At 53.5% G+C, this 13,290-nt stretch overlaps 1 protein-coding gene across 3 annotated transcripts in view; it reads right to left on the bottom strand.

Moving 5' to 3' along the window:
- Window positions 1-515: 515 nt before the first annotated feature.
- VRK3 (VRK serine/threonine kinase 3) overlaps window positions 516-13,290 on the bottom strand; it is a 31,647-nt gene continuing 18,872 nt past the window's right edge. For all 3 annotated transcript variants that reach the window (XM_046682612.1, XM_046682614.1, XM_046682613.1), the window contains exons 11-15: window positions 10,976-11,108; window positions 10,578-10,698; window positions 4,843-4,901; window positions 3,481-3,629; window positions 516-859 (exon numbers count right to left, since the gene is read on the bottom strand). In XM_046682612.1, coding sequence (XP_046538568.1) covers window positions 3,481-3,629; window positions 4,843-4,901; window positions 10,578-10,698; window positions 10,976-11,108 — 462 coding nt within the window. In that variant the 3' untranslated portion in view covers window positions 516-859. The remainder of the gene's footprint in view (window positions 860-3,480; window positions 3,630-4,842; window positions 4,902-10,577; window positions 10,699-10,975; window positions 11,109-13,290) is intronic.

The raw sequence follows: 13,290 nt of genomic DNA, 5'->3' as shown, positions 1-13,290 counted from the left end.
GGATGAATGAATGGAAGGGGGATGAAAGGATGAATGGAGAGGTAGGGACAAATGAATGGAGGAAGGGATGTAACGGAGGGCAAGATGAATGGATGAACGAATAGAGGGAGGGAAGAAAGGATGAATGAATGGAAGGAAGGATGAATGGATAGATTAGACAAGGGAGGGATGAAACGAGGCATGAATGGAGGGAGGGGTGAATGGATGGATAACGAAGGAGGGATGAAAGGCTGAATGACTGGAGGGAGGGATGACAGGTGAAGAGGTAGGTATGAATGAATGAATGGAGGGTGGGAAGAGTGGATGAAAGGGTAGGTGGGAGGCGGATGGCTGGACAAGTATGTGGATAGCCCTTGGATGGATAAGTAGAAGAATGGATGATTGGGTGTCTCCGTGAACGTTTGGATAGATGAATGAAAGAGTGGGTGGCTGGACGAAATGCTGAAGGGATGGAGGGATGGGGAAAAACAGAGGTAAATTTTCCAGAAGGAACTTCTCTTGCAGACCCTCAACTCTCCAAACTCCAGCGAAACAATTTATTACCAAAGCATCGAGGTGCCGATGGCAGGAAGGGTCCCCCCTGAGGGGCCAGCCGACCCCCCGAGTGTGAGCTGGGGGTCTTCTCCACCCACAACCCCAGCAGCTGGTGGGGGACAACGGCTGAAAGGACAGGAGAGTGGAAGGGAGGACGTTCACATTATCTGGACGCACCGCCGAGTTCCCTGACGCTGATCGAGACCGAGGAGAAATTTCACCTGAAGCAGCGGTGGGAGCGCACATTCAAGGGGTCTTTCCAGAGGCTCATCTGTGACTCCACAGCAGGACTCGTCACATGTCTTCTTGTTTCTTCTATTTCAAACTGTGAGTTGAAAGTTTTGGAAGGCAATAAAAATGGTTGTTAGCGCTTTCTTCATTCAAGGACTGGCACTTTCTAGGGACTGGGGAAGTCACCATGAGCAAGAGGAACAGGGACCCTTTGCTGGGCCTCCAAGTTGGAGGAGGGAGAGTGGGGACATTACAAATGAAACACACACTTCCCTCCAGATGGGGACGAGGGCTGTGCACGAAACAGGTGAGGCGATCAGGGAAGGCCCCAGGATCTGAGAGCCAGTAAGGAGAAGGAGCCAGTCATGCAAAAATGAAGAGAAAAGCATCCAGCCTGTGGGAATGGCAGGTGCAAAGGTCCTGAGGTGGGATCGAGCTTAGCTTGGTCTAGAATCTGAGGGGCGGTCAGCCACGCCGGCCAAGGCAAGGAGCTGCCAGAAAGCAGAGGCGAGATGTCACTCCAAGTTGCTCCAAGGTCACCAGGTTCCTCAAGTAGCATCTCACTAAGTTTCTAACCAAGGGACCAACTGCCTCTGGGTAAATCATCCCCAGAGGAAGCAGACCTGACCCTAGAATGATCCTGAAGGGGCAGTTAGGTTTCGAGTCTTTAAATGTCCCCTGTACCGGGTGGACAGGGAGGCCCTGTAAGGCAGGCCAGTCCGTGCGGGAAGACTGGACTCGCAGACTTGATAAATATGGGTGGGGACTCCGCCCGCACCAGGCCATCACCTGCAGGGACACAGACAACTGGATCCAGACGTGACCCTGCCCTCCACGGAGCTCACCGCCTGCGGGTGACTGCACAAGCGACCCCACAGCGGGCCGCTCCCGGGGAGATCCTGGTGGAGACCTGGAGGAGGTGGACGGGAGGGACCTGGCAACTGCCTGGAGGGCCAGGGTGGCGGAGGACCGTGGGGAGCACCCGGAGGTCTCCTGCACAGCTGGGGATGGAGGAGCCGCCGACCAAGCTGGAGGGACTGGGGAAGGGGCCAGCCGGGGGCAGAAGGCCATGCCTTCCCCTCTGGAGATGTCTGCGGTGATGGCGGGGAGCCCACTATCCTCAGGAAAAAGCCACCTGGCGTTTTTGGAGTGCCCTGCGAGCAGGCCGTGTGCAGAGAGCTCTAGACACCTGTTAGCTCCTGTGTCCAGCCCTGATGTGAGCAGAGGTCGAGGGGATGAAGAAGGGTTGGTAACCAAGGTGCCCCCAGGAAGAGGACCTTTGCAGGGGACAGGCTGCCACCCCAGGGGACGCACTGGGACCCGGCGTCCTCACCGGCACCAGCGACACTGGGCGAGATGACTCTGTGGTGGGGCCGGCCTGTGTGCTGTGGGATGCTGAGCCGCACCCCAGGCCTCCACCACTGCATGCCAGCGGCACCCTCTCCCCAGTCGTGACAACCAAGAATGTCCGAGGACGGTGACAAATGCCCCCCAGGGGCAACGCCACCTCCTTGTGAGGACCCCTGAGTCAGACCAACCCTGAGCTTTGATCCCAGCAGCCACGACGGGAGAAATGACCTCTCCATGGACAGAGGGGGGGCCTTGGGAAGCTTCTCAGAACACACCCACACGGCTTCCCCAAAATCAACTGCAAAGCGACTTCAGTTGAGTTTTGACCTCGCAAAAATCCCCGCATGCTCTCGCGCAGAGCCGATGCGAGTGTCAACGGGACAGCCCTGGCGGAGTGCGGCTGGTGATCGCTTTCAAAATAAGATCTACGGCCACAGACACGCGCACAGCAGAGCGAGGTCTGTGCACGCGGGGGTTCAAGGCAGCGCTGCTTGTGAAACAAAAATCCTGGAAACCAGGCCAATGCCCGGGGGCTGGTTACAGAGCACATCCTTCCTCCCAGACACGGAACTCGGCGCCGCATAAACACGTGGGGGCCTTCTGTGCTGACAGGGAAACTGCTGCAGGATAAACTGAGAAGCGGGAGAGCCGGGGGCACCACAGGGCCCAGAGCCAGCGAGGTTTTGTGGGGGGACAGGGGAGCCCCCCAGAGGAAGCAGAGACCACAGGTGGAGGGATGGGGGACGGAGGGACGAGAAAAGTGACAAAGACAGAGAGAGACCCACAACGTCTCGATGCTGCCTTCCAGGCCCCAAATCCAGAAATGCCTAAAGCTTTCCTCTTGGAATCTTCTAGCTACAAGAGCCAATCAGGGGCTGGCCTGGTGGCGTAGTGGTTGAGCTCACGCACTCCACCTTGGAAGCTCGGGGTTCGTCAGTTCGGATCCTGCGTGTGGACCTACACAGCGCTGATCAAGCCACACTGAGGCGGCGTCCCACATAGAAGAACTAGAAGGATCTACAACTAGGATACATGACTACGTGCTGGGGCTTTGGGGGGGGAGAAGAAGATTGGCAACAGGTGTTAGCTCAGGGCCAATCTTCCTCACCAAAAAACAAAAACAAACAACAACACACAACCCCAAAAAACCCTAGAGCCAATGAATCCCCTTTTTCCTTAAAGTCAGTTTGAGTTCCTGCTATTTGTGATTCCTGGGGGTGGAAGGTTCAAAAATCCTGTGGAAAAATCCAGCGTCTAACTGGGCAGTTGGCCCCAGGGGGAAAAATCAAACGTCAGCCGGGAGGCAGGGCTGGGGGCAGCGAGGGAGAGGGTTTCAGGCTCACAGGCTCTTGCACCGGAACCCACCTAGGGCACCATCCGGAGGTCCAGGGGGTCGTAGGCCGACACCCGCAGGTCCTGCAACATGGCCTCTAGATTGTTCCTCAGCAGCATGTAGGGCGGCTTCTCGTCGTACTGGAGCGCCATCACCACCTTCAGGTACTCCTGCAGGGTCTCTGTGGTCAAGACACCCCCCACCACGCAGACGCCTGAGCCGGGCGCCCAGCCCGGAGCCCAGGGGCTGTGCCTGGGGGGCTCGCCCACGGGTGGCCATTTCCTCAGCGCTTCCTGTGCCTGGCGCTGCTTTAGATTTTTAAAAAACATGTTTTTGGAAAACATCAGACATACGCCACAGTGGGCCAGTACCACGGACACCAGTGCACCCGGCACCCAGTTCCCACAACTGTCAACTCGTGGCCAGTCTGGCTTCATCGAAACCCCACCAGTCCCCCTCCTGTTCCGTTTCAAAGCAAATCCCAGCCGATGACACCATTCTACCTGTAAATATTTAGCGCTTATCTCTACAATGGGCCCAACAAACTTTTACTGTCAAGTGTCAGAGAGGAAACATTTCGGACTTGGCGCGCAAGGCGGTCCGTGTCAGCTGCTCTCCCTCTAACGCAGCCGCAGGCGATGGGACACGAGTGGCCGTGGTGGTGTGCCAAGACGACTTTATCTAAGGGCACTGCAGCTGGGACTGCAGCAAAGTTTCACGTGTCGTGACATGTCCTTCTTTCAATTTGTGCCCCCGGCCATTTCAAAATGTAAAACATCACTTATGAAAAGAGGCGGGCCGCCCCAGGAACGTGCGTAGTCTAAAAGATAATGGCTGTTTTTGTTCTTGTTTCTTTCCCGCTAAAAAAGCACAATACCATTATCACACTTTACAAAAGTGCCAAGGGACTGGCCCAGTGGCTTAGCGGTTAAGTTTGTGTGCTCTGTGTTATGGCCCAGGGTTTACAGGTTTGGATCCTGGGCACTGACCTAGCATGGCTCGTCAAGCCATGCTGTGGCAGCATCCCACATAAAATAGAGGAAGATTGACACAGATGTTAGCTCAGGGCCAATCTTCCTCAAGCAAAAAGAAGAAGATTGGCAACAGATGATAACTCAGGGCCAATCTTCCTCACCAAAAAAAAAAAAAAAAAAAAGAGAGAGAGAGAAGGGGCCATTATGTGAATGTGGGGGTGGGGGTGTGTTGTAATTGTTCAGAGACATATCTGAATTTTGGGGGAAGACTTGTTTTTCTACAATGGGCACATATCCACATGCAATTTGGAAAACTCCAAGAAAGAAAACAAAGGGGTGACAAGAGAGGCAACCTTACAATGGACGCAACCACCTGGTCCCACCATGGCCCCCGCCGGTCCCTCCCGGTTCAGGACATACCTGAGGGACTGATCCAGCGACTGCACTGTCCCACGAGGGCCTCCGGGTTGTCAAGAAACCTGACGGGACAGAGGGACACGCGAAAGGTCTTTCAGGGAAGGGAGAGCAACCTTTTGACGCAGAACGTCTTTCTGACGTCCCGGAGATGCTCGTTATTCGCGGTGCTTATGTCCTAGAGAGTCGCCGCGAAAGCCGAGTCAGCGAGCTCTCAACCACACTTTTAGGGGAAACACAGCACTAGGTTCCTTCGAGCCTCCGGCCACGTTTTCACCAATGGATCAATCCATCACCTTGTTTTACGTGTGCCCGTGTTTGAACACGCTATTTAACATCACACTGACTCATCCACAGTAAGCTCATGGCCTGAAGGAAGCTCATCTGACATGTCGTCTTCTCGGTGAGGCACGTCCCAGTCTCCCTGCGCTGAGGAATGCGAGCCAGCACTTCGGCGCTATGCTTGGGGCCATTTTAAATAGCGAAATCACCAACAAAAAGCATAAAGATGTGGAAAACGTGCCATTAAATCGACTGCATGAAAGGACCCTGCCTTACAGCCTGAGAGTAGACATGAGAAGGCAGAGGGTCGCCCTGTTCAACCTCAGCTGGGACCGCGTGCACCAGGTGACTCGAACTTTTCTCGACTCCGCGAGTGTCTGAGAGAGACCTCGAGAGCATACGAGCATTGATTGTAGGGTTACGAAGACATATTAGTGAGCAGGCGAATTCATAAACATGGAATCTGTGAATAACGAGCGTCGACTATCTACACGCACATATCTGTGTATGTAAACACACACACACACACACTCCCCTCTCAGACCACTAAGGAAAAATGGAAATTTGCCCATCCTCTGCTCCGTCCTCAGATCCCCAGTCCATTGTATCTTCTCTGGCCTGAACCACTGGGCTGGCTCCCCGCTGTCCATCCAGTCACTGCGTGCTGTCCTCCCCCCACCCCACAGCCCAGAAATCCCCAGGCCCCACCCTCTTGCTCCCCACCCCTCTCTGTCCCCCCCGCCCCCCACCCCCCGTCGATGGCTCTGGGCCCAAGTCAGGTCTGACTCTTTCTCCGTGGACCCCAGCCTCCTCCCCGGCCTCCTGAGCATCCCCTACACGGCCCCAGACTTTCTACGCCCACAGCTGACCCTGCCACTCCCTGCTCACAGCCCTCCGGGGGCTCTCCAGGGCCCTGGGGGGAAACCCAGCAAGCAAGGCCGCCAGCCTCTCTGGCTGGTCTCCCTGACTTCCTCCCTCCCATCTCAGGCTCCAGCCACACCAAACTCTTTCTGGTCCCTCAACCAGGTCACGCATCTACCCGCCTCTCCCGGCCTCTGCACACACCACTCCCTCTGCCCTGGATAGCCTTTTGCCACCTTGACCCCCGGCAGGTGGCTGCTCTCCCTTCTGGACACAGCTCAAGGGCTGGTCTCTTGGAAGCTTCCCCCAACCCCTCCAGGCAGAGGAAATCGAGCCCTCCTGAGCGCCTGCGCCCCCTGTGCGTAGGTCCCCGGATGCCCTATAGCAACTGCCGAGACACGGACACAGGAAGGGCGGGTCTGACCCTCTCTCCCCAGCAGCCTCAGGAGGCGTGTGGCGAATGACTGAGTGGGTGAGGGATGGCACGAAAGGACTGTGGTGTCAGGACGTTGTAAACTGCGCTAGCAATTCTGCCCCCACAGGCTGTCGCTGTTGGTGCCATGGGACCTCCCAGCCCAGCCGGCAGCCTTAAGAGCAGAGACAAATTCGACCCATGTCTGGGCTCTCTGTGCAGCGGGCCTAGCACACCGAGAGCCTTGGGAAACCAGCTGTCTCTCCTCTTTTTTATTCATTCACTCTGTCATGAGCTAGAATGCACAAACAAATAAATACTTGTTGAATGAATGGAAGGCGGTCGGTCACACAGACCATTAAGACATCCTAGAGAAGTTAGTTCCAGAAAACGTGCATGTGGCGACATCGCCCCCTCGTGGTCCTTTTGGTTACTGCCTCAGGTCACCCGACAGAGGCTGGGTCGGGGGCGTGAAGAATGAGGGCAACGTCACCGCCATCACCTCCCCGGGGAGCATCTTCGTGCTCCCGGCCCCCCTTCGGGGGTCGTGGTTGGGATCTGGGGCTCTGGAATGAACTGCTACTCAATCTGAAATTCTCGATATTAAAATGATGACGAGGATTTATCTTATTTACTCTGCACCAACGTGGCGAGCGCAAAGCCTCTTCATAAAGCGCGTCACAGTCATCAATCACTTCCAGTGAAGGGGAAGGTGGGAGAGACGTGAAAGGGGAGACGTGACTGTTCTGAGGAGCCAGAGGAAGTAGGAGGCGGAGGATTCAACCCGTGGCGCCTCCGCGGGCAGGTCCACCGACGCCAGAGGGGCCCTCAGCTGATTTACATCTGGGTCTCCAGCTGTTCCCAGAGCAGAGACCGGTACAGAGATGCCCCCCGGAAACAGGTTCCGAATGAATGAATGGATGAACGAATGGACGGAGAGTTCCTGTATGTGCTCTCCTGTCTGCCTAGAAACCCTGCCTCCCCCTTGCCTGCCTGGGAAACGCCTTTGCTCTCCAGAGATCGGGTCAGGTATCCCCTGGGAAAAGGCTCCCAGAGGCCCGAGGCCAGGTCACCTGCCTCCCCTCTGCTCCCACAATGCTCTGCGGGCTGCCTCCCCCATCACAGGCAGTCCCTGCTTCCTGGTCCAGCGTCTCCTCGCAGCCTGGGAACACCCCAAGGCTGTAGCCGCATCCGCCTGGCCTGTGTCCACACAGCAGCCCAGGCCAGTGAAGGAAGGCTCATCCTTCATTCCTCAGTCATTCGCTCATTCTGCAACTATTTCACGAGCATCCACAACGTCCCAAGTGCTCTGTTGAGAACATCACGGTGACAGAGAGCAGATGTGGTCCCCGCCCTCACAGAAATTTGAGGAAAGGTGACACTGTGGAGGAGTCTGCTACCTGCCACTCAGTGTCACTTTTCCCTTTGAATGGCAGAATCTCAAGGGTCAGCAGCCACAGGCTGGAGACATTTCCCAGCCCCTACAGAAGCTTGGGGTGGCCAGATGACCAAGGATGCATGTCATTTCCGCTTCTGCCCTTTAAAGGCAACAGGAGATGTGGCTACAGAGCTTGCACCCCGAGAAGGATGTATGCATGCTGAAGGGGGCCGAGGTGCCCCCCACCCTTTGTCTCCTACCTCTGGACTGCTGGTGAGAGGGAAGGAGACATCCACCCCGTCTGAAGCCCAGGGTCTCCTTGTAAGAGCAGCTCAGCCTTGCCCCTAACACAACAGAAGCACGTACAGGAGAGGCTCACAAACCTCAGTCACAAATAACGGTTTGGCAATTAGGCCGTATGCTCCTACCACTGGTGTTACTAATTCTGTGACTCGTTTTCACCTGGTTTCATTTCAAAAATGGCAAACTAGAAAATAAGTGCAAAAATAAATTCCCAGAACACAGGACAACGAGCTCATGTTCTGGTGGTTTCTGAGTAGCTTCCGATGCAGAGCTTGCCTGTGGAAGCCTGGGAGCTGAGGGCCTCTCTCTCTGTCTCTCTTCCCTCCTGCAGAGACGTTAGGGGCATACCAGAGCCAAAGTGAGACGTTCTCCTTGCCTCACCGCCCTTCTGGAGATGATTCGCCTGTCACCATCGCCCTGAGACCTGCCCTGGCTGTTCAGTCTAAAAGAGCAGCACCCGCCAACGCCTGACAGTCCCACTGGTGGATGCACAGGGCTCCGACCCGATGCCCCCACAGCCTGACCTCTGACACACTGTGTGTTTCACTCTTTCTCTCTTTACTCTGTGTCCCTCACTGGGATGTGAGTTCCCTGAGAGCATGGATGTTTGCCCTAGTTATTCCTTAATCCCCAGGGCCTAAAACAGAGCCTGGTGCTCAACAAATATTTGTTGAGTGGAGGAAGGCTGTATCCAAATGACACCAGTCCATCCGTGACAGCCTCCCACACTTGGGAGACACTGGCATCCAGGTGAAAGGGCCTTCTCTGGAGTCCAGTGGTCTGGGTGTGAGTCCAAGGACCTCTACTTAGTAGCTGCGTGACCTGGGCTGATTACTTGAGCTCTCTGTGCCTCAGATCATAAGAGCACTTACCTCAGAGCTGTTCTGAGGATGACACAGAGAAGCACTGGGCACAGTGCCCAGTGCAGACAAGTGTAGGATAAACGCTAGCCTTGATCAGCTCATTATGAGCAGGCCAATGTGACAGGGCAGATCCCTTCCTTTGAGGGTGTACAGTGGGAGACCTGATGCCATGGGGGTGAGGGATGGGCTCCCTGGGAGTGACGAGTAAGCCGAAACCTGAAGGAGGATGAGATTCAGGACACGGCACCATTTATGCCCATCAAACACAGACGCAACAACAACATGACACAGATACATCTAAGCACACAAATTTAGAAGTATTCAGAGGTGGTGAACTAGCAAATGTAACTAAAGTTCAACAATGCAGCATTGAGTGAGAGAAAGCAAGAAACAGAGAGAAATTTAGAGCACAATACTACTTATGCAAATTAAATACACTCATCATATATTGTTCAAGAACACAGACATATCTATACAACTTGTTTAAAAGCAGTAGCCAGAAGCAGTAAACTCGACGTGTATATAATGATGTGGTTAAAGTTGAAGAACATTGTGTGAGTTAAAAAAGTTGGAAAGAGGTAAGATTTAGAGCAGAATAGCATTTATGCGAGTCAAACACACACAGTTCCACCACCGTCATGCAAGTTTGAGGACACAGAGACACTGAAGCAAATACACCAGAGGAACACATGTTAAATGTGCTTGAGCGGGTGTCCATAGTTGAAAGAAGGAAGATGGGGGACAAATAGATAAAATGAGAGAGAGGCTCCACACGAAGCAGTGACACAGCATACTGAGAACGGAGGAGTACGATGCACTCAAGGCCGTTCACTGGAGTTTTCCCTCTTCCTACTCTGCACACTTTCCCTGCATAACCTCATCCCCTCCCAGGACTTCTGCTGACAACTCCTGAGATGCCGCTGAGGTCTGAATCTCTGTTTCGACTTCATTCCTGCACTTCAGACAGGGATGGCCAACCATCTCCTGGATGACTCCTGGGCAACTCGCATCCCTCAAGTCCCTACCAGATCTTGAATCCCAACCTCCGCACCTGCACCGCTTCCCCGAGTCCATCTGTTCTCTGTCCTTGGTGCTGAAGACCGAACCCACCCAGCTGGCCTCTGTCCTTGGTGCTGAAGCCAACACAGCGCTCCTCTTCCGTCGGCTTTCCGCTGTCCTTGGTGCTGAACCGCAAGCCCAGCACTTCCTTCCGCTCCCTCTGCGCCCCCTCTGTCCTTGGTGCTGAACCCCATGCACAGGACTTGCCTTTGCTCCAGCAGGGCCCCCCCCGTCCCGTCCTTGGTGCTGAATGTCTAAAACTGAACCAGCAGCATCTGGTGGTTATATGCAGAGACGAGGGAGGGGAAGTGTGGACACTGATGACCAGTGTTGCCAGATGCTGGGGCAGACCCCAGGTCTAACTGCTCAGATGGCTGGAGTCTGACCCCAGGTAGCAGGGCTCCAGAGCCCATGCTCTTGTCTGCTGGAATGGACAACAGAGCAGATGCCCAAGAACTGCAGAGGCCTTCGCTCTGCTGCATGCTGCCTCCCCCTCCTTCCTGTTCCCTGTTGGGTTCTGAGCTTCTGCCCCGCCTGCAGGGGTGCTGGGCCGGTGCTGGGCTCTGCCGACCCCCAGACTCACTTCTGTTTTAGCTTCATGATATCCTCAGCGTTGGGAAGGCAATTTGTCCAGGGCAGGGTCCCGTAGAGCCACTTCAGCAAACAGTAGCCCAGGGTCTGCAGGTCGCTGCGGCGGGAGGGCCCTGGGAAAGGAGGGGAAGAGGTGGCAGTTCAGTCTGGAGGTTCCACTCACTGACACGTCCATCCCCTTCCTTTCCCTCTCTCACTGACTCAGCCATCCAAACATATGGGCTCTCATCTGTTTACTCACTTTTCATTCGCCTACTCACTCTCTCATGAGTCTCTCAGTTACTCTCATTTACACTCTCTCAGCCATTCCTTCATCCCTGCTTTCACTATCTCGCTCCTCGTAGAGAAAGCCTGTCTCCATGGTCCTGAACCCCTTCTCAGGCCTCTTACCGCATCCCTTGTGCAGGTCCATGCTAATGAACTCAAGGTCCCCCTCGTGTGGGCTCCTGCTGCCTTCGACGTAGGCCACGTGTTTGCCGCCTGGGGAATAGCGGAAGGCGAAGCCGTAGCCTGCCAGGGTCACCTGTGTGGACACGGGGAGAAGCTGTACAGTTTGGAGGTCAGGAGCTCGGACTGTGGGGTCAGACATTTCAATCGTGGGTGCAACTTGAAACAACCAAATACCGAACAGTACAGAAGGGTGAGAACTGAAAAGAACTCAAACCGCCATCCCTGTCACTCCCCAGCCCTCTGAGCCCACAGGCCAGAAGTAACCAATAATACTAGTTTCCTATGTGTTGTTTCAAATAGTTTTAAGTAACTGGTAAACACATGTGAACGAGGATGTGGCTCTAGTCTTCCAGAGACGGAGGACACTATACCTCCTGTCGGACACCCAGCTTTTTGCACTTTAACAGTGGTTCAGGATATTCACTCTGGATCCTGAATCTGAACTTCCAGACCTGCAGCCTTCTTGCGGCCATTTGCCCGCTGTCCTTGGTCTGAACACTGCCCCACAACTCCCTAACTCACGGGGACACTACCCATGGTGCTGAATTCCTACCGTGGCTCCCTTAGCGGGACTCTTGTGTCTGGCCACCTGCTGTCTGTGCCTGTAAAAACCGAGAGCTGCACTTGTGTGAGAAAGCCTGTCTCCACGGTCCTGAACCCCTTCTTTGGCCTCTTACTGAATCCCTTGTGCAGGTCCCGCAGCTCTCTGGACCAGGTTCAGATGCCAGCTTGGCCGTTTAGTGATCACACAACCTTGGGCAAGTTATGAAACTTCTCCGTGCTTTAATTTCTCCATTTGTGAAATGAAGACAATAATAGTCCCCATCTTGCAGGGCTGCTATGAGGCTAAACTGAGTTTAGAACAAAAAGTAAAGTGTGCATCCACCAGACACACACAGTTAGCCATATCTGCTTTTTAATGGCTGCATATAGTGGACAACTGTTGGTTTTGTCCATGTGAGACCTATATTCTTTCCTTCTGGTCAATGTGATAGATAATCTTACGTGTCAACTTGAGTGAGCTACGAGGTGCCCAGACATTTGGCTAAACGTTATTCTAGGTGTGTCTGTGATGGTGTTTCCGGATGAGGTTCACATTTAAATTGGTAGACTAAGTAAAGGAGACTGCCCTCCCTAACGGGGATGGCCCTCACCAGCCAGCTGAAGACCTGAATAGAACAAAAAGGCTGAGGGAGGGGAAGGTCTCCTGCCCAACCGCTTCAGCTGAACATCGGTCTTTTCCTGCCTTTGGACTTGAACCGGAACACTGGCTCTTCTTGGCTCCCGAGCTGCCAGCTTTCATACTGGAATTTACACAGCAAACTCTCCTGGTTATCAGGCCTTTGGACTCTGACTAGAATTATACTATCAGCTCTCCTGGGTCCCCGGCGTGCCAACTGCAGATCTTGGGCCACTCGACCTCCATCATCATGTGAGCCAATTCCTTATAGTAAATCTCTTTATACACACACACACATTCTGTCGGTCCTGCTTCTCTGGAGAGCTCTGACTAACACAGTTCTAGGATTTTTCTCCGGAGTCACCCCTCTCCAGCTCTCAGTTCCTATGACTGAGGTGGGGCTCACCCATTCTATTTCCACCAGGGTTGCTAAGCTGAGGGGATTTAAGCCTGATTTGCCAGCAGTGATGGTGTCACCATGAGGGAAGAGAGTCTGCCTGACAATGAGCAATGCAAAAACAAGAAAGACTCCAGGGATGGAAGAGCCAGTTTCCCAATGACATGGTTTGAGTTCCTAGATTCAGCCATGCCTGAAGCCAGTGAAGTCCTGGATTTTTCTACTCCATGGACCAATAAATTGCACTCCCCACTTCTTAAGCTTTTTTTTTTTTTTTGCTTAAGCCATGTTAAATTAGGTTTCTGTCATTTGCAACTGAAAGAGTAATTAGAATTTACCTTAAGACACTATTTAATTAGTACCCTACTGGGAGTATATATTTAAGGTTTTCCCAATCAGTGTTGTCAGGAACATTTTGTACATATCTTTGAACAGTCTTATGAATATATGGATAGGATACATACCTAAAAGAGGAACTGGTGGATCAAAACATACGCATTTAAAATTTTGACTGCTATATCCAAATCACCTTCCAAAGAGTGCCCAATTCACACTTCCAACAGTATGTAAAGAACTCCTATTTCCTTACATCCTTCTGAGCAATAGACATTATCATTCTTTTCAATCCTGTCCACCCAAAGGGTGGAAAATAGTATGTTTCAATTTTCGTTTCTATGA

Source organism: Equus quagga, chromosome 13, assembly GCF_021613505.1.
Source record: "Equus quagga isolate Etosha38 chromosome 13, UCLA_HA_Equagga_1.0, whole genome shotgun sequence".
Lineage (NCBI taxonomy): Eukaryota > Metazoa > Chordata > Mammalia > Perissodactyla > Equidae > Equus > Equus quagga.
Note: the sequence above shows the minus strand (reverse complement) of the source record. Positions and strands in the feature narration are given on the sequence as shown.